The sequence below is a fragment of the Anser anser genome, assembly GCF_964211835.1.
Source record: "Anser anser genome assembly, chromosome: 2".
Classification (NCBI taxonomy): domain Eukaryota; kingdom Metazoa; phylum Chordata; class Aves; order Anseriformes; family Anatidae; genus Anser; species Anser anser.
The window spans coordinates 517,751-541,944 of NC_139721.1; the positions used below are offsets into that span (position 1 = coordinate 517,751).

At 75.1% G+C, this 24,194-nt stretch overlaps 1 protein-coding gene across 21 annotated transcripts in view; it reads right to left on the reverse strand.

Moving 5' to 3' along the window:
- PLEC (plectin) overlaps positions 1 to 24,194 on the reverse strand; it is a 55,582-nt gene that overhangs the window by 17,428 nt on the left and 13,960 nt on the right. For 5 of the 21 annotated variants that reach the window (XM_083823295.1, XM_083823298.1, XM_083823297.1 and 2 more), the window contains 13 exons: positions 9,196 to 9,257; positions 8,186 to 8,200; positions 7,678 to 7,767; positions 5,903 to 5,980; positions 5,686 to 5,778; positions 5,334 to 5,500; positions 3,508 to 3,623; positions 3,265 to 3,371; positions 3,070 to 3,189; positions 2,066 to 2,161; positions 1,640 to 1,767; positions 669 to 762; positions 124 to 588 (listed from right to left, as the gene is read on the reverse strand). In XM_083823295.1, coding sequence (XP_083679421.1) covers positions 124 to 588; positions 669 to 762; positions 1,640 to 1,767; positions 2,066 to 2,161; positions 3,070 to 3,189; positions 3,265 to 3,371; positions 3,508 to 3,623; positions 5,334 to 5,500; positions 5,686 to 5,778; positions 5,903 to 5,980; positions 7,678 to 7,767; positions 8,186 to 8,200; positions 9,196 to 9,257 — 1,631 coding nt within the window. Of the gene's footprint in view, positions 1 to 123; positions 589 to 668; positions 763 to 1,639; positions 1,768 to 2,065; positions 2,162 to 3,069; positions 3,190 to 3,264; positions 3,372 to 3,507; positions 3,624 to 5,333; positions 5,501 to 5,685; positions 5,779 to 5,902; positions 5,981 to 7,677; positions 7,768 to 8,185; positions 8,201 to 9,195; positions 9,258 to 11,359; positions 11,590 to 15,091; positions 15,225 to 15,761; positions 18,233 to 18,983; positions 19,167 to 19,412; positions 19,486 to 20,792; positions 21,416 to 24,194 lie in introns of those variants that run through there. The other 16 variants (XM_083823296.1, XM_083823294.1, XM_083823289.1 and 13 more) reach the window with 13 other exon arrangements.

Consider the following 24,194-nt stretch of genomic DNA (forward strand, 5'->3'; position numbering starts at 1 on the left):
GGGACACCCCGCGCCCCCAGGGGACAGGAGCACCCCAAAAGGAAGGTCCGGGCGAGGACGCCAACGCCGGGGAGCGCTGGGATGCGGGCGGGACGCGGCGTCGGTAGCAGGCTGCCGGCTCACCTCGTCGGCGCGCGCCCGCTCGATCTTGGCGCGGAACTCCTCGATGGACTGGTGGAGGCCGCGGTGGCTGCCCAGGTGGGACTCCACGGTGGGCAGGTCCACGCCCCACTCGGCCGCCCCCAGCCGCCGCTGGTTCTCCTCCACCCAGGCCAGCAGGTCCTGCAGGTAGCGCAGCGTGGCGTCGTCCAGCTCCTGCCGTGGCCGCTGCCCCAGTGCCGCGGGGGCCTGGGCGGCCACCGGCGCCCCCGACTTGAGGCGCAGGTTGTACTCGGTGCGGATGGCCACCAGGCGCTCGTGCAGGCGGTACACCCTGCGGTACATCTGCTCCCCCTGCGGGTGCCGGCCGTCCTTCAGCGTCTGCACGTCGTTGAAGAGCACGCGGATCATGGCGTCCGCCTTGTCCAGGTCCCGATCGATCTCAGCCGCCTTCTGCGGCGCCTTCCCTGCGTTCAGCAGCCGGATGTCCTGGGGATGGGGCACGGTCAGGGCGCTGCTGCACCGCACCGCGCCCCACCGCACCGCACCGCACCACGGCCGCCCCTCACCGACTGCAGCAGGGTGTCCGCCTGGTTGAGCTGCTCCTCGCAGAGTCCCGACTCCATCTGCAGCTTGCTGACGATGCGCTGCAGCCTCTCCAGCCTGCGCGGGGAGAGAGCAGGGTTGGGGACAGTGCATGGGCACGGATGCTGTCCGTGCTTGGCACAGCCCCTGCCCCGGAATAGCACGGATCCTGTCCACACACAGCACAGGTTCCATCCACGCACAGCAAAGGACACGGAGCCCATCCTTGCATGGCCGAGGCCCCGTGCATGCACCGTGCAGACTGCTGCATGGCACACATCCCATCTATGCACGGCTCAGATCTGACCCGCACGGCCCAAATCCTGTCCCTGCAGGGCACGGATCCTGCCTGTGCGTGGCACAACTCCCATCCGCGCACTGCTCAGATCTCGCACACGCACGCCCAGATCCCGTCTCGGCACGGCTCAGATCCCTGCACACACAGCCCGGACTTTGCGCCAGCACAGCCCAGATCCCACCCCTGCAGGCGCGGATCCCTTCCCGCAGGCTCCTCGCCCATCCCCACCCAGCGCAGCAGCGCCCGCCCCCGGGCTGGGATCCAGCCCCAACCCAGCCCTGGCCGCCTGCCGCAGAGCTCCAGCCCCATTCCCGCCTGTGCCGCCAGCCCCGACGCACCCGCGCTCCCCTGCCCCGGCGCAGCCCACCCGGTGCAGCCCACCCGGCACCCGGCGGAGCCCACCCGGTGCACGGCAGAGCCCAGCAGCGGTGCTGTGCTCGGGGCTGGCGGTGCGCTGGCTTCCCGAGGGCGGGCAGTGACTCATGCACCCTGCGGTTCCATCCACGGGACGGGGGGGCCGCGGGGACACCCCGGCCCGGCCCAGCCCAGCCCAGGCGGAGCTCAGCCGCATGCAAAGGGGCCGCGAGGCCACAGCGGCTCCAGAAGCCCCCGCGCCGCGCCCCGTCCCCGCGCCCGGTCCCACCGCGGGGCACTCGCCTCTCGAACTCAGCCCGCAGCAGCTTCTCGCGCTCCAGGATGGCCACGTGCAGCTTGCCCCATTCCTTCTCCACATCCAGCGGGTGGTACCCGAGGGGCACCTTCAGCTGCCCCGACAGCACGGCACCCTGCGCACATCGGGGCTCGTCAGACCCGCCAGCCGGGGCCCCGGGGGGCAGCGCAGCGGCTGGGGGGGGGGAGCAGGACCGATGGGCGGGGGGCAGCCCCGGCTGCGGGTGCCACGTCTCAGCTGCTCACGCCGGAGGCAAAGCCTCACGGAAACGGAGAAATGGGAGAGGCACAGGACGGCCTCCGCCCCCAGCACCAAACAGATGGTGCGAGAGGATTGCCCGGGGATCCTCCAGGACCCCCAGCGCACCGGGACCCCCAGAGCCTAGGGCACAGCCCCCCCGGGGTCCTGCTCACCTCCAGTGACTGGAAGATGGCCTTGGAGCGGTTCTTGTCGGCCTCCTTGGCTGGGAGCTCTGTCTCCTTGAACTTCAGGAACTGGCGCCAGAGGATCTGCCAAGAGGGGGGCAGCTACAGGGGGGCAGCTACAGGGGGGCAGCGCAGACCCCTGGCCCCAGAAGCCCTGCTGCGGGCACAGGCCGGGGCCCCGCTCCCGTGCCAGCCCCCTGCCCGCTGGCTGCCAGCCCAGCCCTCGTCCTGAACGCGAGCCATGGCCGCCTGCAGACCAGAGCCAGGCTAGGGGGCAACTCAGGCAGTCCCCCCCCACTTTCCATGGCACGCAGAGCCCGCAGGAAGGAAGGGGCCGGGTGGGGAGGCTCGTGTTTGCAGAGGGTGACTCACGAGGAGCCTGCCTGGAAAAGCTGAGTCAGAGGGACCCTCCCTGCCCGCGGCATCCCGGCTCCACCGCCGCACGACCACCACAAACAGTGCCAGCACGGCCCCAGCCCTGGCCCCGAGCCCATTCCTGCCCCACAGCCCCCCCCCCCAAAAAGGGCCAGGCTGCAGGAACCGAGGGGGACCAGCGCCAGGCAGCACCCGGCCGGGGACGGTGCCTCGCAGAGCCGCGCAGCCCCCAGGGAGCAGCAGGGCTGGGTGCGCGCTGCCCGGGGTGCCGCAGCGTGAGCCAGCCCACGGCTGGGCCGCCGGCCAGCTGGGCCAGCGCCAAGAGGCTCCCCGGGCACCGGCACCGCTCCCCTCTGCACTGGGGCCTTTCATCCCTCGCCAGCGGCGCGGCACTGGTACGCAGCTGCAAGCCGTGCGTGGGAACGGGGCCGGCGCGCGGCGCCGGAGGGGAGAGCCGAGCTGTTGGTGCCAAGGGGCGGGCACCGCGACCGGGAGCGCTGGCGTCCCTCGTCCCCCTGCACGGGGTCCCCACGCACACCCAGCCCTGGCCACTGAGACCCCACGGTGAACGCACGGGGCCCTGCAGCTTGGAGGCCGCCCTGCCCCAGCTCCCTCACCTCGATCTCCTCGTAGCTGGCGGGGAACCTGCGCTCCTCAAAGAGCACGGTGTGGTGGCGGATCCACTGCAGCAGCAGCGTCACCACCTCGTAGTACTCCTGCCAGCGTAGCTGCAGCTCCTGCGGCACAGAGGGGAGCCGTGGGGCCGGGTGTCTGCCGGCGGCACGCGGGCGCAGCCCGGCCCCAGCACTCACGTTGGCCTTGACGCCGTCCTGCACGTCGGGCACGCGGGGCATGGCGTCGTAGAGCGAGGAGACGTAGGTGATGATGGACTTCTCGTCTGGCTGCGGCACGTCCACGTCTGGGGGCACAGGGGGCGGTCAGGCCAGCGGGGGCCCGGAGCGGCCCTGCGTGCCCGCGGAGGCCGCTGCCACCGCGAGGACACCGTCCCCTTGCTGCAGCGCGGGGACGCGGGGGGACGGGTGGCGTGCCCGTACCTTCAGGGTCCAGCAGGCGCGTCACCCCCAGGTCCCGCTCAGCCACGGTGAAGGCCTGGTCCAGGTTCTCCAGGTTGCTCTGGCGGTACACCTTGTTCATGTCGATGAGCATGGGCCTGCGGGCAGAGGGAAGGGAGCGCTGAGCCGGTGCCCCCCGGCCAAGGACCCCATGGTGGGTGGGGGGCAGGCTCCGCACCGGCAGCTGCTCTCCCTGCCTGCCCTGCAGGGCAGCCGGGGCCACGGGCAGCAGCGCCCGCCGCCCTCCCTGCCCCACGGCACGGCTCTGGCAGCCTGAGAGCTTGGAGGAACCCCGGGGTCGGCGGCCCCACCCTCCTCGGGTGCTGCCTGCACCTCCGCCGAGCCTCAGCATACCCGTGCTGTGCTCCACGGCATGGGGAGCCAGGGGTCCGACAGTGGGGGCACAGGGAGCTGGGGACACCCCCAGACCCGCACCAGGAGCCTGGGGAGCCCGGGACAACCCTGCTGCGGGGACTGCGGGCGTGCAGAGCCAGCGATGCCCCTGCGCAGACCCGAGCAACAAACAGCCCCTGGACCAACCCATGGGCACGGGGGGCCTGCGACGCCCCCTCCCCTGGAACCACAGGCACAGGGAGCCAGCAGCGTCCCCGTGCAGGCACCCCAAGGGGCAGGCAGTGCCCCACGTCCCCGTGCACAGACCCCAAGAGGCAGCACCGCCCCGGCTGCATCCACCCCCCTGCTCTCCTCTCCCCCCCCAGCCAGGGACCACAGCAGTAGCGCAGGGCTCTGGCCCCAACCCCAGCTCCCCCCAGCCTCACGGTGGGACCATGAGCCCCCGCCATGCCCAAGGTGTGGGGAGGGGAATAGCTCCCCCCGCCCAGCATCCCAGGGGGCTGGCAGCACCCCCCCGGCCCCAGCCCCAAGCCTACAGCTCCTTGAGGCGCAGGGTGGAGTGCACGGAGTAGACGGAGCCGCTGACGCTGGCGGTCTCCAGGCGCTCGGTGGCGGCAGGAACGTCTTCGCAGACCAGCACCACCCCGTCCTCGGCCCCCGGCAGCGCCCGCGCCGAGCTCCCTGCGCCACGGCGCCGCGGCTGCTTCCTGGCGCGATGCCGCCCGCTGCGCTCCATGCCGGCACCGAGCCCCGCTGAGCTCCTGCCGCGGCAGCGGCTCGGGACGGAGTGTGGCGCGGCACGGCTCGGCTCGGCTCGGGCGCCTCCTCCCCACCCCGTGCGGGCGCGGCACGCTGGCACGTACTTGTGTGCCCCAAAGGCTTGCAGCCCTGGCAGGGCCGGCGGGGGCCTGCCCGCCCCGCGCCCCAGCACGCTGCGCAGGCACGGTGCCGTGGCCGGGGGCTCAGCGCCGCCTGCCCACGCGGCTGGTGGGAGCGTGGGAAGGTGGCGAGGCTGCGCGGCTCCCCGTGCCACGGTGCTGCCGGTGCAGGCCAATGGGTTGGGGCTTGTCAGGAGCTCGTGCCGACATTGCCCTGGAGCAACGGTGCCAGCGAGCACGTGCCTGCCCCGCGCATGGCTCAGCCCTGCGGGCCGGTGCAAGCGGCCAAATCCTGCCGGCGCTATAGAGCCCCAGCGGCTGCTGCTCCCCGTGGCAGGGACCCAGAGATTCTGCACGGCTCTACACCAGACATGAGCAAAGGCAGGGTACGGCTGTGCCACCAGAGAAGCTCCGTGCCACGGGAACGGGGAGCCCCACAGCCAGTGGTATGGCATCAGGCCACCCCAACACCCCCGTGTGCTGCCCCGGCACGCCGCAGCGAGCAGCAGGCAGGGGGCCGCACACCCTGCCAGGCCTGGGGACGGCCCGGTCCCTGCCCCGCCCCAGGGGACCTACTTGTGCCGGTGGATGATGGCGTTGAAGAGGCGCCCGTCCCGCCAGCTGGTGGTGAAGTTGTCGCAGCGCAAGCCCTGGTAGTCCTCCACCATGCGCTGGGACCAGAGCAGCAGCTTCTCCTTGGCCGTCATGTCCTCCGACTGCCCCGTCACCTGGATGTCCGAGATCTGCAGGGACGCGGCCGTTACGCTTGGCGAGCCACGGGCCCCATCCTGCGCTGCACCGCGCACGGCAGTGCTCACTCTTCCACCACGAGCACCACCCGCAGCGGGTGCAGCTGGCGCCGTGGGGCTGCCCCCCAGCTGCCCCCCGTCCCGGAGGTGCCGCAGAGCCCCGGCACCGCCTGCCCCACCTGGAAGTGGAGGATGATGGTCCAGATGAGGCCCAGCGTCAGCTTGGGGTTGCCATCGGCGATGTCATCGTTGCGGATGTTGACCAGCTTCACCTGCCGAGAGCGAGGCATGGGAGTTGCAGGGGGCAGGGGCCGCGCCGCAGCCCCGCAGCGGGGGTCCCAGCGGGGGTCGCAGCGGGGGCCCCCCCACCCCTCGCGTGCCCGGTGCCCCCCTCACCTGGCGATGCTTCAGGTAGTTGAGGGCGATCTGCACGTTCTGCAGCTTGTGGAAGCGCATCCGGCCCTTCTCCCGGGGCTGCAGGGAGAGAGAGCAGGCATCTGAGCTGCAGCCTCCCCGGGGTGCGGCCCCGCAGACCCCCCAAAACACCCGGCCCCTCCCGGAGCTGCGCATGCCAATGCCACACACCCTCCGCACTTTGTCCCCGCGTTGTGCCACGAGGCGCCAGCCCCTGCTCGGCGGGCAGGAAGCTGCCCCCAGCCCTGAGGCCAGCCCAGCCCAGGCATGAGCAGCACCCAGGGCCGTGGGCTGCGGTGCAAGGGGAGCCCAACGCCGGCAAGGGATGAGCGCTGCACGGCCACACGGCAGTCCTGCTCCCCATGGCGCCCACCACAGGGGGGCCCATCCCTATCCCCATCCCCACGTCCCCACCTCGGGCACCAGCCCTCCTGCCCAAAACGTGGGAGCCACCGGTGCAGCAGCAGCAGGACAGGGGGGAGCACAGGCTCCGTGCACCCCATGGCTGCAGGGAGCTGCCCCCAGAGATGCAGCCGTGCGCTCCCCGTGGCGTAGAGCATCACCCCCGCGCCCCGCGCTGCCACCAGGCAACACCTGCGCAGGAAGGAGCGAGCCCGGAAATCCTCCCCTCGTCCCGCCGGGAGGAAGCGCTGCTGGACCCAACAATGGCAGGCGCGGGCAGCCTCCCCCCGGCTGTGCCTGTGCTTCCTCGGCCATGCAGCACCGCCGGCCCCGCGGCACGGCGCGCCCCGCTCTGCCCATCCTGCCGCAGCCGGTTCCCCGTGGCGGGGCCGTGCTCGTGGCACTAGGGAGCTCCCTGGCACGCTTGCGGCAGGGACCGGGCACTGCCACGCTAGGACATCCCCCCCGATGGGATCTCCCCGGCTCTGCGGGGATCCCCACTCGGGATCCTGCAGGCAGCTCCCCTGGCACGCCTCGTGCCTGGCCAGAGACCCCAGGCCCTCTTCTCCCCGCAGGCGGCGGTTTTCCCTGACCCCGGCTGCAGAAGGTGCCAGGAGACCCCGGACCCGCCACGCCGCAGCTCAGCGACGAACCAAGAGGTTTTTCTGCCCCCAGAGCCCGCCGGCCGCAGGACACCAGCAGGGAGGTGCCATCTCTGCCCTGCTGCGGGTGCCCCGGTGCCTCCGCAGCCAGGAGGGCCGGGAGGGCCCCGCGCAGCTCGCCCTGTCCTGCACTGCCCGGCTCTCCTCCTCAGCCACAACGGCCGGCCCACGCGCCGCCCTCCCCGGGCGCACAGCACCGAGCGCGTGGAGCTGCCTCGCCTCCGGTGACCCCGGGATGGGGCAGGACGGGGTGGCTGTGCCGGGGCAGCTCCCGGGCGCACGCCGCGCTGGGCCATGCGGAGAGCAAATGGCAGAACCACTCACCAACCGCAAGTTCCTGATCACGTCGCGCTCCCTCGGCTACCCAGCAAGAGCAGTGCAAAGAAAGGAGGCAAAGGCCAGAGGGGAGAAGGTCAGGGTCAGATCAGCAAACAGGAGACCAGTACAGAGGAGCAGAGTTCACCAAAGCAAAGAAACGTTAATGTGTTAGAGAGATCACGGCGCGGCAGAGGGGCAGCGGGGACGGGGCCTCGGGGCGGAGAGGCTGGTGCCAGCCCCAGGTCGACCCCTCTCCGGTGCCGGGACCAAAGCAGGGAGGAGGCCAAGCAGGGTGGGAGGTGGGTGCAGGAAGCGGGGACGGGGCAGCCGGGGGTCCCGGCACGCCAACGCCCGGCCCGGTGGCGCGGCACCTACCAGTGTGTCCCCCGAGAGCACCTCCAGCAGCGAGATGAGGTTGTGTCCATCCCGCAGGTCCTCGTAGAGGTCGTTGACGTGGCGCTGCGCCTGCGGGGATGGGAGGCAGCATTACCACGATGCCACACGCACGCAGCAGCAGCTGCCACTCGCCGCTCCAGCCCCGCTCCGATGGGCACTGGCACGGGAGCGGCAGGGGGAAACCCGCACCCCTCCGCCGCAAGGTGCTCGCACACGTCCTGCCTGGTGCCCAACAGCAGGACCAGACCCCGGCCCCGCATCCCCCCCCACACACCCCCAAGCGCACGCAGAGGGCAGCTCCCCTCCCTGTGCCCCAGGGACCAGAGGCCAGGCGGGTTGGGTGCAGGCTCCTTCATGCACGTGGCCCCACCGCCCACCGTGCTCGTGGCCACGGGGCCATCGGCCCCGGTGCGGGTGAGGGGAAGCAGTGAGAAAAGAAAGGAGCGTGGAGAGGGGCAGCCCGTGCCCGGAGAGGGAGCACACCTACCTCTGCTCGCCAGTGCTGCCGCAAGGAGGAGAGCCAGAGAGAAAAGAGAGAGGTTAGGAGAGGCAGGCGGAGAGGAGACAGGCTGGAGACCGGGGGCGCGGGGTCACCCCGAGGTGCCCAGCCCACGGCACGGCACTCGGCGCCGCAGGGCCGGGCCGCCGGCACGCAGGGACACGTCGGTGCGCGGGGGCTGGGGGAGACGTCTCGGCGTGTGCCAGGCGCTGACGCGGGCTCTGCCCGCGGCGCAGCAGGGACGGGTGCCGGCACGCTCGCAGGGCCCTGGCTGGGTTTGGCAGGAACGTGGTGCGGGCGGCACGGGGGAGAGGGAAACTGGGGGGGACGGGAGGACAGGACGGGACGGCGGCAGGCAGCAGCGCCCGGGGACATCAAGCCCCTCCGGGACGGAGCCAGCCCCTGTGGGGACCAGCCAGTGCTGCCGGGATGGGCATCCTGGAGCCGGTTCAGGAGGCTGGCAGGCAGCGAAGGGCACCAGCACGCACCGCCCCCGAAGCCCCCAAGCCCTGTGGAGCCCCCGAACCTGCTGCAACAAAGCCCTGTGGAAGGTCCCCGCCCTCCCCAGGCCAGGGCATGGTCCCCGGCCCCATGTGGGAGCGGGTGGCACAGCCGTGATGGCACCGGCTGCCGGCAGGGCCAGGGAAGGGGAGAGGCAGCGCAGGCGGTGCCTCAAGGAGCTCGGTGCCGCGCCAGAAGGGGCCAAGCACCGGGTGCTGCCGCGGCGCTACCCACGTCCCGCCACGCACCGCTGCTGCCGCGACACATCCCGCAGCGGTGCTCAAGGCCAGGCTGGCTGGGGCTTTGAGCAACCCGGCCTGGTGGGAGGGGTCCCTGCCCACGTCAGGGGGCTGGAGCTGGGCGGTGGGCGAGGGCCCTTCCAACCCAACCGCTCCGCGATTCTCTGAGCCCACGCTCCTGCGCCCGGGGCTGGGCACCACGGCTGGCGGAGCCCGCCCGGGGCTGGGACGTCTGCAGGAAGAGGCGTGCGCCCGTACCTTGATGAGATGCTTGTTGACCCATTTCGTGAAGGTTTTCTTCTGGACCCGGTCTCGCTCATCTGCAAGAGAAGAGAAGGCAGAGCTGAGTGAGCAGCGGAAGGAGCAGGGGAAACCCCGGGGGGGCCTGGCAGGGCCCTCACCACCCCGCGGGATGCATTGGCAGCAGGAAGCGATGAGCCAACCGCGATGGGGAACCACGGTGAGTCAGCCGGCATGCAACGGGAAGGAGACAGTTAACGTGAATCAGCCCCTGCACGTCGAGCACCACCGCAGCACCGCAGGGAGAGGCTGCGCCCGCCCTGCCCGCGGCCCCGCGGGTGCTGGCGGCAGACGGGACCGCGGGGCACGGCCCCGAGCACCGCCCGTGTGCCCCGAGAGACGGCAAACGGGGCAAACGGGGCGGGGAGGAGCCCGCTGACAGCCTGCACCGACACGGCTCCAGGTGCTGCACGTACTGCGTGGGGACGAGCCCACGGGGCACCCGCACAGCCCCAGCGCCGCCGGCGCAGCCCAGGCTGCAGGCGCGTGGGGAGCGGTGCTGCGTGGTGAGGGGCAGCCCGGGGCTGGTGGTCCCCGTGGGGTGCGCGCAGGGACCGGTTCCAGGAGCGGGGGCCCCCTGGGGCCTGCCCCACGGAGCCCGGGCACCCCGGGGTGGAGGCAGCCGGGGGCTGCCCCTGCTCCCAGCTGCGAGGGGTGTCCCTGCCCGCGGGGCTCTGACTCACCGGGCACTCCCTGCCCCTCTGCCCTGTAATTACGGGGACGGGGCTGACGCACCCGGCCGGGCACCACGAGCCGGCGCTGCCCGGAGCCAGGCAAGCCCGCGGGCCCCACCCTGTGCCCTTCCTGCCCCTGCTGACGAGGGCCTGCATTGTTACCCCTGCTGATGAGTGCCCAAGCCACTTATCTCCGCTAACGAGCACCCACCCCACGCGTCCCCGTTAGGGACGCTTCACCCGCCTCGCCCCAGTCGTTCCCAGCATCGCGGCAGAGCCCAGGATGGCTGGTCCTGGTCCTGGTCCCAGCACGGGGACAAGGGGGGTTTAACGGCACATACGGGGCAATGCTGCTAGCCCCCTCCTGCCCACGCTGCAGCGATCCATCGGGATCAGGGTGGCGCGTGCCGCGTCTCGCCCCGCTGCAGCGTGCCGGGATCTGCCCACACAGCACCCCGCTGCCAGCGCAGCACCCACCCCTCCGCACCGGGGACACCGGACACCCCAACGCCCCAACCCCGGTGGCGTGAGCCCCACGGGCAGCTCGTGCTCGGGGCCTGGGCACACAGCACGAGGCCAGGGCGCTGCACGGGGACGGGACGCGCAGGGGAGCGAGCGAGCTCAGGGAGTGGCACAAGCGCGCAGGGAGGAAGGAAGTGTGGCGGGCACCCGCTCCCAGGCGGGTACGTGTGCACCACAGGGAGCGCTCCTGTGCTCGGTGCTGGCATGAGCGGCACCCAAACAGCCCCGGCAGCCCGCTGTGCCCCTGGATGGGGACAGCCACCGCGTGCAGGCAGCCGGGGCGGGGCGGCCGCGGGCAGGACGGGCAGGGCGTGGGAGGAAGCGCTCGCTGCCGCCGCGGGCAGCGCCTGCGCCCCGCGCTGACACAGCAGGGATGGGGACTGGCGCCGGCGTGGGACTGGGGCCGGCGCCCCAGCTGCAGGGCACTGCAGGGCCCGGTCCCGCGGGCTAGCTCTGGCCCCGCGGTGTTGCCCCACAGGACAATGGGCCAGTATGGAGGTCTGCCCCGTAGCCTGACCAGGGGACACCGCCCCAGTACGGGGTCTGTCCCATACCCTAACCAGGGGACACCGCCCCAGTACGGGGTCTGTCCCATACCCTAACCAAGGGACACCGCCCCAGTACGGGGTCTGTCCCATAGCCCAGCCAGGGGACATCGCCCCAGTACGGGGTCTGTCCCGTAGCCTGACCAGGGGACACCGCCCCAGTACAGGGTCCGTCCCATACCCTAACCAAGGGACACCGCCCCAGTACGGGGTCTGTCCCATACCCTAACCAGGGGACACCACCCCAGCTTGGGGTCTCCCCACAGCCCAACCAGAGGACGCCCCCCAGCGCGGGCTCTTCCCTGGCAGGGGCTGCACCAAGGCCCCCCGTGCCGCTGGCCGGGCCGTCCGGGCGGGAGCAGCCCCCGCGCCCCCCGCTACCTTTCTTGCCCTCGGAGGCGCGCAGCACGGCCAGGTAGAGGTTGTCCTCCGAGGTGCTCCTCTGGCCCGCAGCGAGCCCCTCCTCCTCCTCGCGGCCCCACGCGCGCTGCCGGGACATGGTGGCTCGGCTCGGCTCGGCTCGGCGCTGCGCTCCCCCCGCTCGGCGCGGCGCGGCTCGGCTCGGCGCGGCGCTGCCCGGGCTGCAAACCCCTCCCCGGCCCGGCCCCTCCCGGCCGAGGTGCGGAGCTGTGGGGCGGGGACTGGGGCGTGGGGCTCCCCCCCCAGGAAGCCGCCGGCCCCCCCTCGCCCTTTCCTCCCCACGCCACGCGCTCGGGGCGCGGCCGGGGGCTGCGGGCGCGGAGCGGAGCCCCCGGGAGACCCCTCCCCGGGCGGGGGGGGGAGCAGAGCCCCGGGACCCCCCGCGCCTCGGCACCCCCGGGTCCGCGAACCCGGCGGGTCGGGACCCCCAGCCCCATGCCCGAGAGCTGCGGGACCCGCGGGACCCGCGCTTTGGGGGCTCAGGACCCCGGGTCTGCAAACCCAGGGTCCTCAGGACCCCCGTCCCCCCGCCCTGGAGCTGCAGGACCTATGGGACGCCGTGGGCTCAGGACCCCAGGTCTGCAAGCACAAAGCACTTGGAGCCCCCAGGTTCACAAGACGAGGAGGCTTGGGGCCTCCCAGCCCCACGCCCCAGAGCTGCAGGACCCATGGGACCCATACCCAGGGACTACAAGACCCCACGTGTGCAAGCCCAGGAGGCTCAGGACCCCCAGGCTCACAAGCCCAGGAGCCCCAGAGAGCCCGAGCCACCCCCAGGCCCTGTCCCCAGGGACCTCAGCACCACCTGGTTCCCTAGGCCAGGGGATTTGGGACCTGGCACACCCACAACCAGGGATAACAGCACTGCCAGGTTTGCAAGGCTCAGGATCACCAAATCCACATGCCCAGGGTCCTCAGGACCCCCAGAGCTACAGGACTCATGGGACCCATATCCTGGGGCTACAGGACCCTGAGCTTCACAGGACCAGGAGGCTCGGGACCGCCAGCCCCGTGCCCCACAACCGCAGGACCCACGCTCCCCACACTCAGGGGGCTCAGGACCCCCCTGCCCGGGGGCTGAGAGCCGCCGTCCCCATGCCCACGCGGGTGCAGGAGCTGGGCTCCTCCACCCCAGGCAGCGCGTGGGGCTGGAGCCAGCGTGGGGCTGGAGCCAGCGCTCCCGGCAACGCATTCCAGGCGCTCCTGCGCCGCGTCTGGCACAGCCAGGGCGGGCAGCCGCCGGCCCCGCGCCTGCCGCCAGCACAGCGCCCGGCTCTGCTGAGCTCCTGGGGCCTCACCCCACCGCCCCCCTGCCCCAGGGGCACCCGTGGGGTGCTCGCAAAAGACGAGGGGTGCGGGCAGTGCTGCCGGGGGCACACGGAGGAATCCCATCCCTGGCACCAGGGAGCACCCCTGCTCACATGGGACCTCGTAACCTGCCTGGCCACGCGTGTCCCCCAGGGGACCCCCAGCCGCTCTGACCCTGCCCACGGCGCCCAGCACGCAGGCTGCTGGCAGGAACGAGGGCAGCAAGAGAAAGGGCAGCGCCGGCGCAGCACAGCCCCACGCAGAGGCTGGCACCCACACAGCGCCAGCACCGGCGCCGACCAGCCTGGCCCCCCTGCCGGTGCCAAGACACGGCCCGACCCCTGCGTGGAGTCCCAGGGACACAGAGGCCGGCGCACATCAGCCTGTGCCCTGCTCGTGGCACACTGCGGGCAGTGCCCACCGGCACCGACCCCACCAGGTCGGCTCCGGCAGAGGCAGGCGCAGAGGCAGGAGCGGGGCTGCGGCTCTGGCTGCCCGCTGCCGGGAAGGAGCCGCCCCGCTCCCAGCGCCGGCCGCTCTCCCGGCCCAGCACCGCCTGCTGGGCTGGGGCCAGGGCCAGGCGCTGAGGAATGCGGGCGGCAGCAGGCTCCGAAGGCGCAGATTTTCCGCCAACAACACATCTGCAGCAGCGAGCTACAGCTGCGGGAGCGCGGCTGACGCCAACGCGCGTCAGAGGGCAGGGACATACCTGAGCCACAGCTCATCCGCACGCGGCACCGCGGCGCTGGCTGCCACAGATGGGACGGGCACAGGGGGCAACAGTGCCTCGGCAGGGGTTGACACGGGGAACCCGGGGCAGGGGGGCAAGGGGCGCCTGTGCCTCCGGGTGGAGCCACACGGGCGGCTCCGTGCCGGTGTGTTTTGCTCCACCTGAACCCACGCCCAGCACCAGCACCACGGGGCCAGGGCACAGACAGCGCCCACACGCTGCCGAAGGAGCCTGCCACCGCGGCGCAGCCGAGAGCTCTCCCTGCCGGAGCGGCGAGCGCCTGGGCTGCAGCACGGGCAGGCACCCCGGCACCGATCCCAGCCCTGGCCCCGCTCCAACACAACACCGGAGCCTGGGCACCGTGCGGTGGCGGAGCGAGACGCGCAGCACAGGCTGCTGGCGAGGGTCGGATCCAGGCCGCCACGACAGCCCCAGGGCCGGGAGGCAGCGCCGGCTCCCGCGCTTCCCACGGTGAGGCACCGGGCGCTCCCATACCCCTCACTCGGTCGCGCAGCGGCCACCAGCACCTCCCCGCCGCCCCGGTGCCACCGCTGAGCGTCCCCAGCTGGTGACAGCCCCGCAGCCCCGTGCCCCGGGGGTGAGCACAGCGTCGGGCAGGGTGGCGCAAGAGGCAGCTCACGGCCCGTGGGCAGGCCGGAGGGCGGCGTGGGACGGTGCGCGGCGGCGGTGGCGTGGCTACGGTGGTGCTTTGAAGATCTGAAGAGCTCCGGAGCAGCCCTGGGGACAGGGAGGGCTCCCAGCACTGGGAGCTGCCAGCCCGGCCTCACCGGGCGCCGAGCTGCTCCCCGCCTCCGCCGGGGGCCGCGGGGCCCCGTGGGCGCTGCACCGGCCGGGCCGGCCCGTCGGGACCCACCACACCTCGCCGCCCCCAGCGCCACCGGGGCACCCGGACCCCAGCCCCCTCCCGTGCCCGCTCCCCTCCTGCAGCACCGGGGCTGGTGCCAGCCGGCGGGGGGGCTCCGCGCGTGGCTCCCCCGGCCCCGTGCGCCCACGCGGAGCTGCCGGGCTGCCCCACCGCGGGGCTCGGAGCGCCACGGACCCCACAGTGACACGCGTGGGGCGGCTGCGAGGGGGCCAGGGAGGGCGGGGGGGGCCGGGGGGGGTCGGGGGTCCCAGCAGTGCGGTGGGGATGGGTTCGCGCGCCCAGGCCGTGCCGGTGTGCGCGGGCACGCCCGTGGGGCACAGCCACGCGGACACGCGCTGACACGGACACGCGCGGGTGCTCCCCGGACCCGCCCCCGCCCAACCTGGCTCGGCGGGGGCGGGGCTCGGGAGGGGGCGGGGCTTAACGGGCAGGCCGCGCCCCGTTAACCCTTTCCTGCCCGGGGGAGGCCCCGCGCCACCCTCCCCGGCCCCCCCGCCGCACGGCAGCGCGGCCCGGCGCTCCCCGGCCCGGCACGGTTCGGCCCCCCCCGGCACGGCCCCGGGCATGGCGCGGCCCCGCAGCAGCCCCCGGCGCCGGGCACGGCGCAGCTCCCACCGGCACGGCTCGGCTCGGCACCGACAGCGCTGTCCCGGCGCGCCGCGGCCCCGTCCCGTCCCGTCCCGTCCCGTCCCGTCCCGACCCGTCCCGACCCGACCCGACCCGACCCGACCCGTCCCGTCCCGTCCCGTCCCGTCCCGCCCCGACGCACCGGCGCAGCAGAGCTGGGCGCTCAGGTACCGCTTCCTCTCGGGCTCGGAGCCGCCGCGCAGCCACTCGGAGCCCGCCATCGCCGCGCTCCTGCCGCCGGCTCCGGTCCCGGCCCCGGCCCCGGGGCCGCGCGTGGGACCCGCCCCGCGCCGCCCCGCCTCGCCCCGCCGCGCCGCGCCTCCCGGCGGGCCCGCAGCCGCCCCCCCCCGCGCCCCGGGACCCCCGCGCCCGTCTCGCCCCGCGCCGCCCCCCCCTCCCCGCCGCCCCGGGCACGGGTGGGGGCCCCGCGCCCCGTCCCCGCGTCCCCGGGCCCCCGGCACCCCCCGGTCACTCCGCCAGCCACGTCCCAGGTGCGCGCCCGGGGATCCCCGCGCCCCCCCCGGCTGGCTCCCGGGGCGGGCTCCGTCCCGGCCTCGTGCCCCGCACATGCCCCGGTCCCGGCGAGGCCACGCAGGACCCGCGCCAGCCCCGCCAGCAGTAGACGCATGGCTCCCGTGCCCCCCTCGCACCGCAGCGGCAACCCCACGCCGCGTCCGAGTGCCCCCCGGCGCAGCACGGGCGCCCCTCTGTGCCCCCCCGGCACGCGGGGGCGAGCGGAGCTGCACCGGGGGCGACCCCACGGGGACGGCAGCCCCTGGCTGGGGGGATGCCACCGGACCCCCGGCACCTGCCTCGCCGCTCGCAGCAGCAGCAGCAGCAGCAGCAGAGGCGGCGCAGCATCGTCGGGCCCTGCCTCGCCGGAGACCGCCGCGCTGCGCTCTGCTCCGCGCGCTCCCGCATCTGGAGGGGAGCTGTGGGACGCGGTGACTCACACAGCCCAGGGCCGCTGCCAGACCCGGCTCTTCCTGCCCCCGGCCGGCCGCTGCCGCCACGGACGAGCCCACCCTGGGGCTCACCCGGGGGTCCCCTACGTCCCGGAGCCGCTGCGTGCCAAGAGCTCGCAGCGGGACCAAAGGGCCTGGCCTGGCAGGCATGGCACGGCACAGCACGGCACGGCACAGTGCGGGGAGTTAGGGGGCCGGGGGCCGCTGCCGCCCTCACCGCCCCGTACCAGGAGGGGGCCGCAGCCCGGCACGGCCCCGCCAGCCAGCACAAGGGGAGCACCACACCGTGGGGCTGCAGTGCAAGAGCGGCTCACGGGGTAGGGCCGGGCACCGCACGGGCCAGCCCCACGGCTCTGCCCCACGGATCAGCCCCACGTGCCGCTCGCATCCCATCTGTGCTGCCGAGATAAGGGGCAGGAGGGGACCGATTGCACACGGGACGGGCAGGGCCGGGGCGATTAGCACCAGGGGAGCCGGAGCAGGAAACACGGCTGGGACGCAGGCTGTGTGCTTTCTTTGGGGCGCCTGCGCTGCTCCCCCTGCGCTCGCCCCGCTCGGGACCCCAGCCCCAGCCGATGGGACCCCGACAGGCTCCAAGCTGCGGCGCTGGGGCTGGGGCTGAGAACAGCAGCTGGGGCTGAGCACCCGCACGCCAAGGGGGGAGAGCCCCCATGTCCTGCCCCCCCTCGTGCCACGGCCCCGTGCCACCGTGCCAGGGAGCCTCGCCTGCTGCCGAGCGCAGGCAGCAGCTGCCAGCCCGGCCCCAAGCCGCAGCCTTCGCCATTTCCTGCGAGGCCGGTGACTCATCAGTGAGGCCGAAGCCAGCGGCAGCGCCCGACCCCCCCCTTTGGCCCCCGGCCTGGCACAGCCGCAGCCGCAAGGGCTGTGGAAAAGCTGAGTGGAGAGGCCGGGCGGGAGGATGGGGGTTCCCAAGCCTCTCTGGGGGCCTCCTCCACCCACAGCCGCCGCTGCGGCGGAGGCCACGAGCAGCCTCTGGCAGCCTTGGTAACAGGAGCCAGGCCCAAACAAACAGCCGGCATCCTGCTACCGAAACCAGCGCGCCGTCCCGCTGCCGCCGGCTGCTCCACTGCCACCAGAACCTGCACGCGCTCCTGCAGCTGCTGTGCCGCGGCCCCCAGGGTCCCCTCCCAAGCCTGCCGCCCTTCCCGGTGCTGCCTCATCGCCCCCAGGCCCCTGCCCCAGGCGAGGGGACCTGTAGCCCCCCAGGGCCACAGCTCTGGCCCCACTCGATGGGCTGGGGGCTGCTGCTGCCCCATTCTGCCCCAGGGATCCTGCGCCCAGCTCCAAGAGAGGGCTCGGAGGGGCCCTCACCTCTCCGCAGCGGTGTAGGACGGGGGTGGCTCAGCCCTGGGATGGGGATGGGGGGAAACGAGGCACGAGCAGAGCAGGGGCGCAGAATCCTGGGTAAACGCCCCGACACTGTGCCAGTGGCACAACGGAGAGCAGGCAGGAGTGCAGTGGGGCAGAGCCCCACGGATGCCCCGGCAGCGTCCCCGCCCCACGTTATTCCGGGAACAATGCTCAAAAATAGCCCCAGCTCCCCGCAGGGCGTCCCCACCGAGCGGCACCACGGTGGCGTGGGGACCGCGGGACAGAGACCCCAGGCACGCCGGGGCACTGGGACGGGGACGAGGGCGCACAGGGACGGCGCCGTGGGGCGGGAGCGGGGACACCCGGCGCGGGGGCGCAGGCAGGGCCGGGTGGGATGATGGAGCCCAGCAGCTGCGACCTTGGGGGTGCCCTTTGGACAGCACTGGGCAGGTGCCAGGGACAGCAGCCCCGGGGGGGGGCCGCGCTGCGCCAAGGTGCCCTGCTCACGCTGGCGGCAGGGAGAAGAGGAGGCCGCGGCATCTCCCTGCACAGGCAGCCCGCGTCACCAGCTGCAAGACTGCGGTTTCGCGAGCGCCAGCACCAGGGCACCGCGGCCCGGCTGCCATGGCAATGTGGGTCGATGCCTGGCCCTGATGCCGGTAGCGTGACAGCTCCGAATGCCGTGCACAGATCGACGGAAACCACAGCCAACGCCCTGGAAAGTGCAGCGGGGGGGCTGAGACCACAGCCTGCATCCCCCCCACGTCCGTCAGCCCTGCGGGATGGGCAGGAGCGGCTGCAGGCGGCTGCCCCAGCCACAGGCACGGGGGTCTCACAGGACCTGTCCCCCACCAACCCCTCACAATTCCCCGGGGCAGACGGTGCCATGGGTGCAAGGGGATGCGTGAGGAGAGCCCCGGCACGCGAGCGCAGCGGTGCTGAGCCACTGACCGCAGCGGCTGACCGGCCTCGCTGCAGCCAGCCCAGCCCTTCTGCGGCACAAGCGTGCCGCACCGCGGGCAGCCGTGCCAGGACCCCCCCACCGGGCGGCTGCGCCCTTCAGACGCTGCCAGCATCCTCCACGCGGGGCACGGTGCCAGCATCCTCCAGCGGGGCGGGGGGGGGTCTGTGCCCGTGTTTCGTGGGGGGGCAATGGGGAGGGGGGGCTCCGTGAAGCCACCAAACGGCCTGTGCAGGGGCAGCCCCCCCCCCATCACTTCCAGCAGCACCGGGGTATGACTGGGACCCTGCAGCCCCCTGGACGGCCCCATGGCGGGGGCAGACATGCCGAGGACCCCCCCGGCGGGCAGCCCCGAGCCGCGCAGGCGTGGAGCTGGCGCTCCCCAGCGCCCCTCTGTCACCAGAGCCCTGTCCCCGAAGGCATTTGGCACCTCGGCGCCCCGGGGCAGCACCTGCCGCCTGCCCGGGGCCGGCACCGGGCTGCCGGGAACGGCCGGGGAGGGGCCGGGCTGGGGACACGGGGGGACACCGGGGGCGGGGGGGGGGGGCGCTCGGCATCGCCCCCCCCGGCCTGCGGAGCGCCCGCGCCCCCCCCCCAGCCCCCCGCGGCGGCCCCGCCGCCCCCGACCCCCCCGCGCCGCCGCCCGCCCCGACGGCGCGGCCGGGCCCTCCCCCGCCGGGGCTGGGCCGGTGCCCGGGGGCGGGGCGAGGGGCGGCGGCGGGCGGCGGAGCCCCGGAGCCCCGCGGCTCGGCAGCCCCGGGCCGGGCCGGACTCACCTGCAGCGGGCGGCTCGGCGCGGCGCCGCCAGTACCAGACCAGGGCGAGCGACACGGCGTGCCCCGCCGCCACCAGCGACGGGAACAGCGACCCGGGGTCGTCCATGCGGGCGCGGCTCCGCGGCACCGCCCGCCCTCCGGCACGGCTCGGCTCGGCTCCGCGGGGCTGCCGGGCCCGGCGGGGCTGGGAGGCGCCAGCGCCCGCCCCCCCGGGGCCGCTCCCGCTCCGCCTTAACCCCTCCCGGTGCGCGGCGCGGAGCCGCCTTCCCCCCCGCCGCACCGGCGGGATCGGGCCCCGCGGGGGCGGCCCCGGGCCCGGCGCCAGCCCCTGCCCCCGGCCCGCGCCCCCCCACTCCCGCGCCGGCCTTTGGGACCGCGGGCGGCGCCGCCCCCCCCGGCCCGGCCCGGCCCGGCGCGGCTCTCGCCTACCCGGCACGACCTTCATGGGCAGCGCGGAGCGAGGCGCAGCGGCTCCGCCGGTCAGCCCGCGGGGGAGGGACGGAGGGAGGGAGGCAGCGGGCGGGCGTCGATATAAATAACCGGGGCCCGTCACGGCGCCCGAGTTAGAACATGACACGGCCGGGGGCGGGACGGCCCCGGCCCCCGGCCCCCGGCGAGGGGCGAGCCGCCGGCCGCAGGGGGTTAACGGCCCGCGCGGCGGAGCCCCCTGCACCGGCCCGACGGGGCGGCCGCCGCCGCCGGGGGACGCGGGGCCGGGGCCGGGGCCGGACGTTGTGCCGCCGCTTCCCCGCTCCCCCCGCCGCCCCCCGACGGCGCGGCCCCGTCCCCCCGCCGCCGGCTCCAGGCCGGGTTTTCCCGCACCGACGGCCCCGAGCGGGAGGAAAACCCGGCTCCGGAGCCCCCGGTGGCGGAGCGGCGCCTGCCCGGTCCCGCTTCCCACCAGGTGTCGGGCACGGGTGTGGGCACGGACACGGGCACGGACGGCGCCGGCTGCGGCCGGGAGCCTGCCCCCGCCCTGGCACTGCCCCGCGCGGGGACGCGCCTCGGGCACGCGCGGCCGGTGGCGGGCAGGGCAGCGCGCCCGGTCCCCGCGGCCCACGTTGCCCACGCGTGCGGGCGGCCCCCCCCGGCCCCCCCGCGCTGACTCACGGCCTGGCCGGGGCGCGGGCTCGGCCCCTTCCTGCTGGAAACTTGGAGCGGCCGCGGCCGCGGGGCTGAGTCACGGGCGGCGGCACGGGGAGGGCGAGCGGCCGGCACCGCGGCCTCGGGGCGCAGCTGCCCCCGGCCCCCCCGCCGCGGATGCCCCACGGCCCCCGCCGGATCCAGCTGCCGCCGCGCCCCCCGGCCGCGGATCGGGTGTCGGCATCGCGTGTCCGCGGGGCGGGGGGGCGCGGCAGCCCCCTCCCCACCAGCCGCCCCGTCCGCCCCAGCTGCCGCCGTCCGTCCCCGGGCTCGGCCCCGCGGCAGCGCCGAGCATCTCCCGCTGCGGGACGCGGCGCCAGCCCCCCCCCCCGCCCCGGCCCAGCCCCTCCGTGCCCGGAGGATCCCCCCCGGCAGGGCCCGCAGCCCCCCCCCCGACCCTCAGGAGCCCCGCCGGACCCCGGGTCCCCGCGTCCCCATCCCCCCTCCCCTCGTCCCCACGCGCGTCCCCATCCCCGCGGGTGCCCTTCGGCCGGGCGGGGGGGTGGGAGGAGCCACCCCCTCTCCGGGATGGGAAGGGGGGCACGGCCGGCACCGGCACCCGCGCTGCGGAGCCCCCCCCGTGGCCAGCGGGCCGGCGCCCCCCCTCCCGGCCCGGCCCGGGGTCCCACGCGGGTCCCCCCTCCCCACGCGGCTGCCGGGATCTACCTGGGGCCGGGCCGGGCCGGGGGCCCTCCCGGGCCACCCCCCCCGCGGCGGCGGCGGGCTCCACGTGCTGCTCGCCCTCCTCCTTCCTCCGGTACAGCCGGGAGCCGGGGGGCTCCTCGCGCGTCCTGCCGGGGCCGGGGGGCGCGGCGGGGCGGCGGGCGGGCGCGAGGGGCGCGGCGGGGCGGCGGGTGCGCTGCAGGGACAGCGGGACGATGTCGGGCGGCAGGCGCAGGAACTGGCGCAGGTAGGCGATGCCCTCGTCCGTCAGGTACCAGTAGTAGTGCCGCCAGGCGAAGGTCTCCCGCACCAGCCCGCGGGAGCGCAGCGAGCCCATGGCGCGGATCACCTGCACCGTGGGCACCCCGGGCAGCTGCGGGTGGCAGCGCCGCGGCCGCCGCTCCTTCTCGGCCACCAGCACGCCCTCGCGGAACAGCAGCTCCAGGATGGCGCGGAGCCGCTCCAGCGGCATCAGCATCCCGGCCACCATGGCTCGGCACGGCTCGGCCCGGCTCGGCACGGCCCCGCACGGTTCTGCACGGCCTGGCACGGCGCGGCACGGCCCGGCTCGGCACAGTCCGGCACGGCCCGGCGCGGTTTGGCACGGCCCGGCCCGGCTCGGCGCGGTTGCTCGCTGCGCGCGGCGGGGCAGACTGGCGGCGGCTCCACCTCCCGGGCTGGGCGCGGGGGGGGCCGGGGCACCCGCGGCTCGGCGGCGGCCCTGACTCAGCGGCCCCTCCCCGGCCCCGCGCAGCCCCCCCGGGCCGGCCCCGCGGCTCCCCCGGCCCGCCCCGACCCACCGGGCCGGTTCCCCGCGCCGTGGGAACCCCCGCGGGACGCGGCCCCGGGGGAAGGACGGCGGGGGGGGGGGTCCCGGGGCCGCCGGGCCGCCACCTGCCCGGGGACGTGGCCCCCGCGCCCCCCCCGCCCCCGTCGCCATGGCGAGGAGGAAGAAACAGGCGGGGGCGGCCCCGCCCCGCCGCCCCCCCAGCCCCGCCGGGCCGCATCGCCGCGCACCGGGGCCGCGCACCGGGGCCGCATCCTGCCAGCGCCACTGTTTGCTCTGCTGCTGTTTGAGCAGGGCCGGGCCCGCCGCGGGGGGAGGTTCCCGGGGCGCGGGGGGGGCTCCCCCGGGCCGGGCCGGGCCAACCGGAGTCCCCGTGTCCCGTGCCGGGATCCCCCCCCCGTGTCCGCGCTGCCTGTCCCGAAGGCTGGCAGCTGGGGGGCTTTGGGGGGAGGGACGCCAGAAGCACCCCCCAGGCCCGGTGACGGGCGCAGCCCCGCGGTGCCAGCCCTGGGGCACCCCGTGCGGGGTCTGGGACCGGGTGCGGCGCGGAGCCCCCACGCCACGTGCCCCGGTCACTTCCCCGCCTGGCATCACACGCCCCACGCCAACCGGACACCCGGCCCCCCCACCGGCCTGCGGGGAGCCCCCCGGGCTGAAGGAGTCCCGCAGCAAAGCGACCCAAGGACGGGCGTCCCGCCGGCCCCACACGGGACAGGGACAGGGACGTGAGGACAGAGCCCAGCACGGCTCCGGGGTCAGGCCAGGCTGGCACAGGATGCGGCCGGAGGAACGAGGAACCCCTGGTGGCGGCACACGGCCGGGGGCCTTGGGGACACCGCGGTGCTGGGGATGGCACCAGCGGGAGAAGCAGCAGCGAGCCTGGTGCCCCGGGTCCTGCGAGCCGTGCCCTGGGGAGCAGAGCAGCGACAGGGGCCAGCAGTGGTGGGGGGCGAGGATGGGCACAGGCAGGGGGCCAGGGGTCTGCACCCTGCTGTGCTTGGCCCTGTGCAGCAGCGAGCAAGGAGGCGAGCGCAGCCCTGGGCACGGGCAGCGTGGCACAGAACGCCATAGCAGCTGTGGCACAAATCACTGCAGGGGCTCTCGAAGCCCCTCACCCGTGGGCAGTGGGACTGGGGTGCACGGCCCGGCCCCACCCGCTGCAGCTTTGGGCACCGACCAGCACCCCCGGCAGGCTCGGGAGCTCCAGGGGCGGCGTTCGGGGAGGACCCGCACCCCTCACGTGCAGCCACGGGGATCACCCCTAGCCGCGCGCCCCCACCGCAGACCCCTCCATCTGGCTCAGGAGTGACGGGGCCCAGAGCCGTGGCACCGCGCTCCCCGCTCCACCCGGCTTCCCCCCCGGGGCAGGGATGGCGACAGCAGCCGTCACGCCACCGCCAGCACCGCGTCACCTCCGCAGCTGCGCCAGACCCCAGGGCAGGGTCCCCACCCGGCAGCCCCCAGGCTCCCCCGGCAGGGCAGGGAGAGGCAGGGACGCGGCACCGCGGCAGGCAGCCGGCCCCCTGCATGCAAATCCCCGCGCCGCCCGCAGCGCTGCTCCCTCTGTGGCGCCACGGGGGGGGTGGGGGGGGGGGCACGGATCTATGGACACCCCCCCTATGCTGGCTCCCACCCCGGGTGCCCCCAGCCCTGCCCATGCCAGGCACAGCAGAGGGGACAGCGGGGACAAGATGGGGCACGGGCACGGCACGGACCTGGGGGGACAGGATGGGACAATGCACGTGGGTGCTGTGCTCCTCGCTGCAGCCGCCAGCAGCGGCCTCCCCTTGCGCAGCACCCTCGGCCTCCCCACGCAGCTGCCTCCTGTCCCACGCAGCCACCAGCACCGGCCCACGGCCCCCCCAGGCAGCACCGGGTGCCCTGTCCCCACGTTGGTGGCACAGGGACAGCTCGGGGACGTGCTCGCATCCCTCGGCCGGAGCATCCCCCCAGCCCCCCCCCGGCCCCCTGCCCAGTGACTGCAGCATGCCGGGAAGTGCCGAGTCAGCGCCCGCCGCAGCGACCCGCTGCGCTGTGACAGCGGAGCCAGCTCCGGCTGCTCCATTCCGCCGGGGACACCGGGCACAGTGCCGGACCCCTCCCCGCCTCCCCCCAACCCATGGCTGGGGGTCCGGGCAGGCTGCAGCCCCACAGCGCTGTGGGGCAGGCGGGTGGGCAGCGGGGGCCCCGGCCGGCAGCCCCTGGCCCCAGGCCCGGTGCCGGTGCCCCTGGGGACTGGCGTTGCCGCAGGGCTCCCGTGCCGAGGCAGGAACAAAGGCGCCGCTGTTCGCAGGGCGCTGCGGCCGAGCCAAGCGGCCCGGGAGCCCCGGGGGGATTAATGAGGACGGGGCCGGCGGGGGTCCTGCGGCCATGCCCGTTCTCACCATAAATCTCCCCGCTGGCAGCCCGGGAGCTGCAAGGGGGGGAAGGGACGGGGGGAACAGAGCCCAACCTCTCCCTGACCCTGGCCGGGGTCCGAGCCAGCGCGGCCCCAGGCCCAGCGCCGCGGCTCGTTAGCGTAATTGGCCGTGCAGTGGCCGCATGCCCGCTGCAGCGGCTTAGAGGGGACAGGAGCACGCGGTGCGGCAGCCCCGTGACGAGCATCTGCGGGGCCCGTT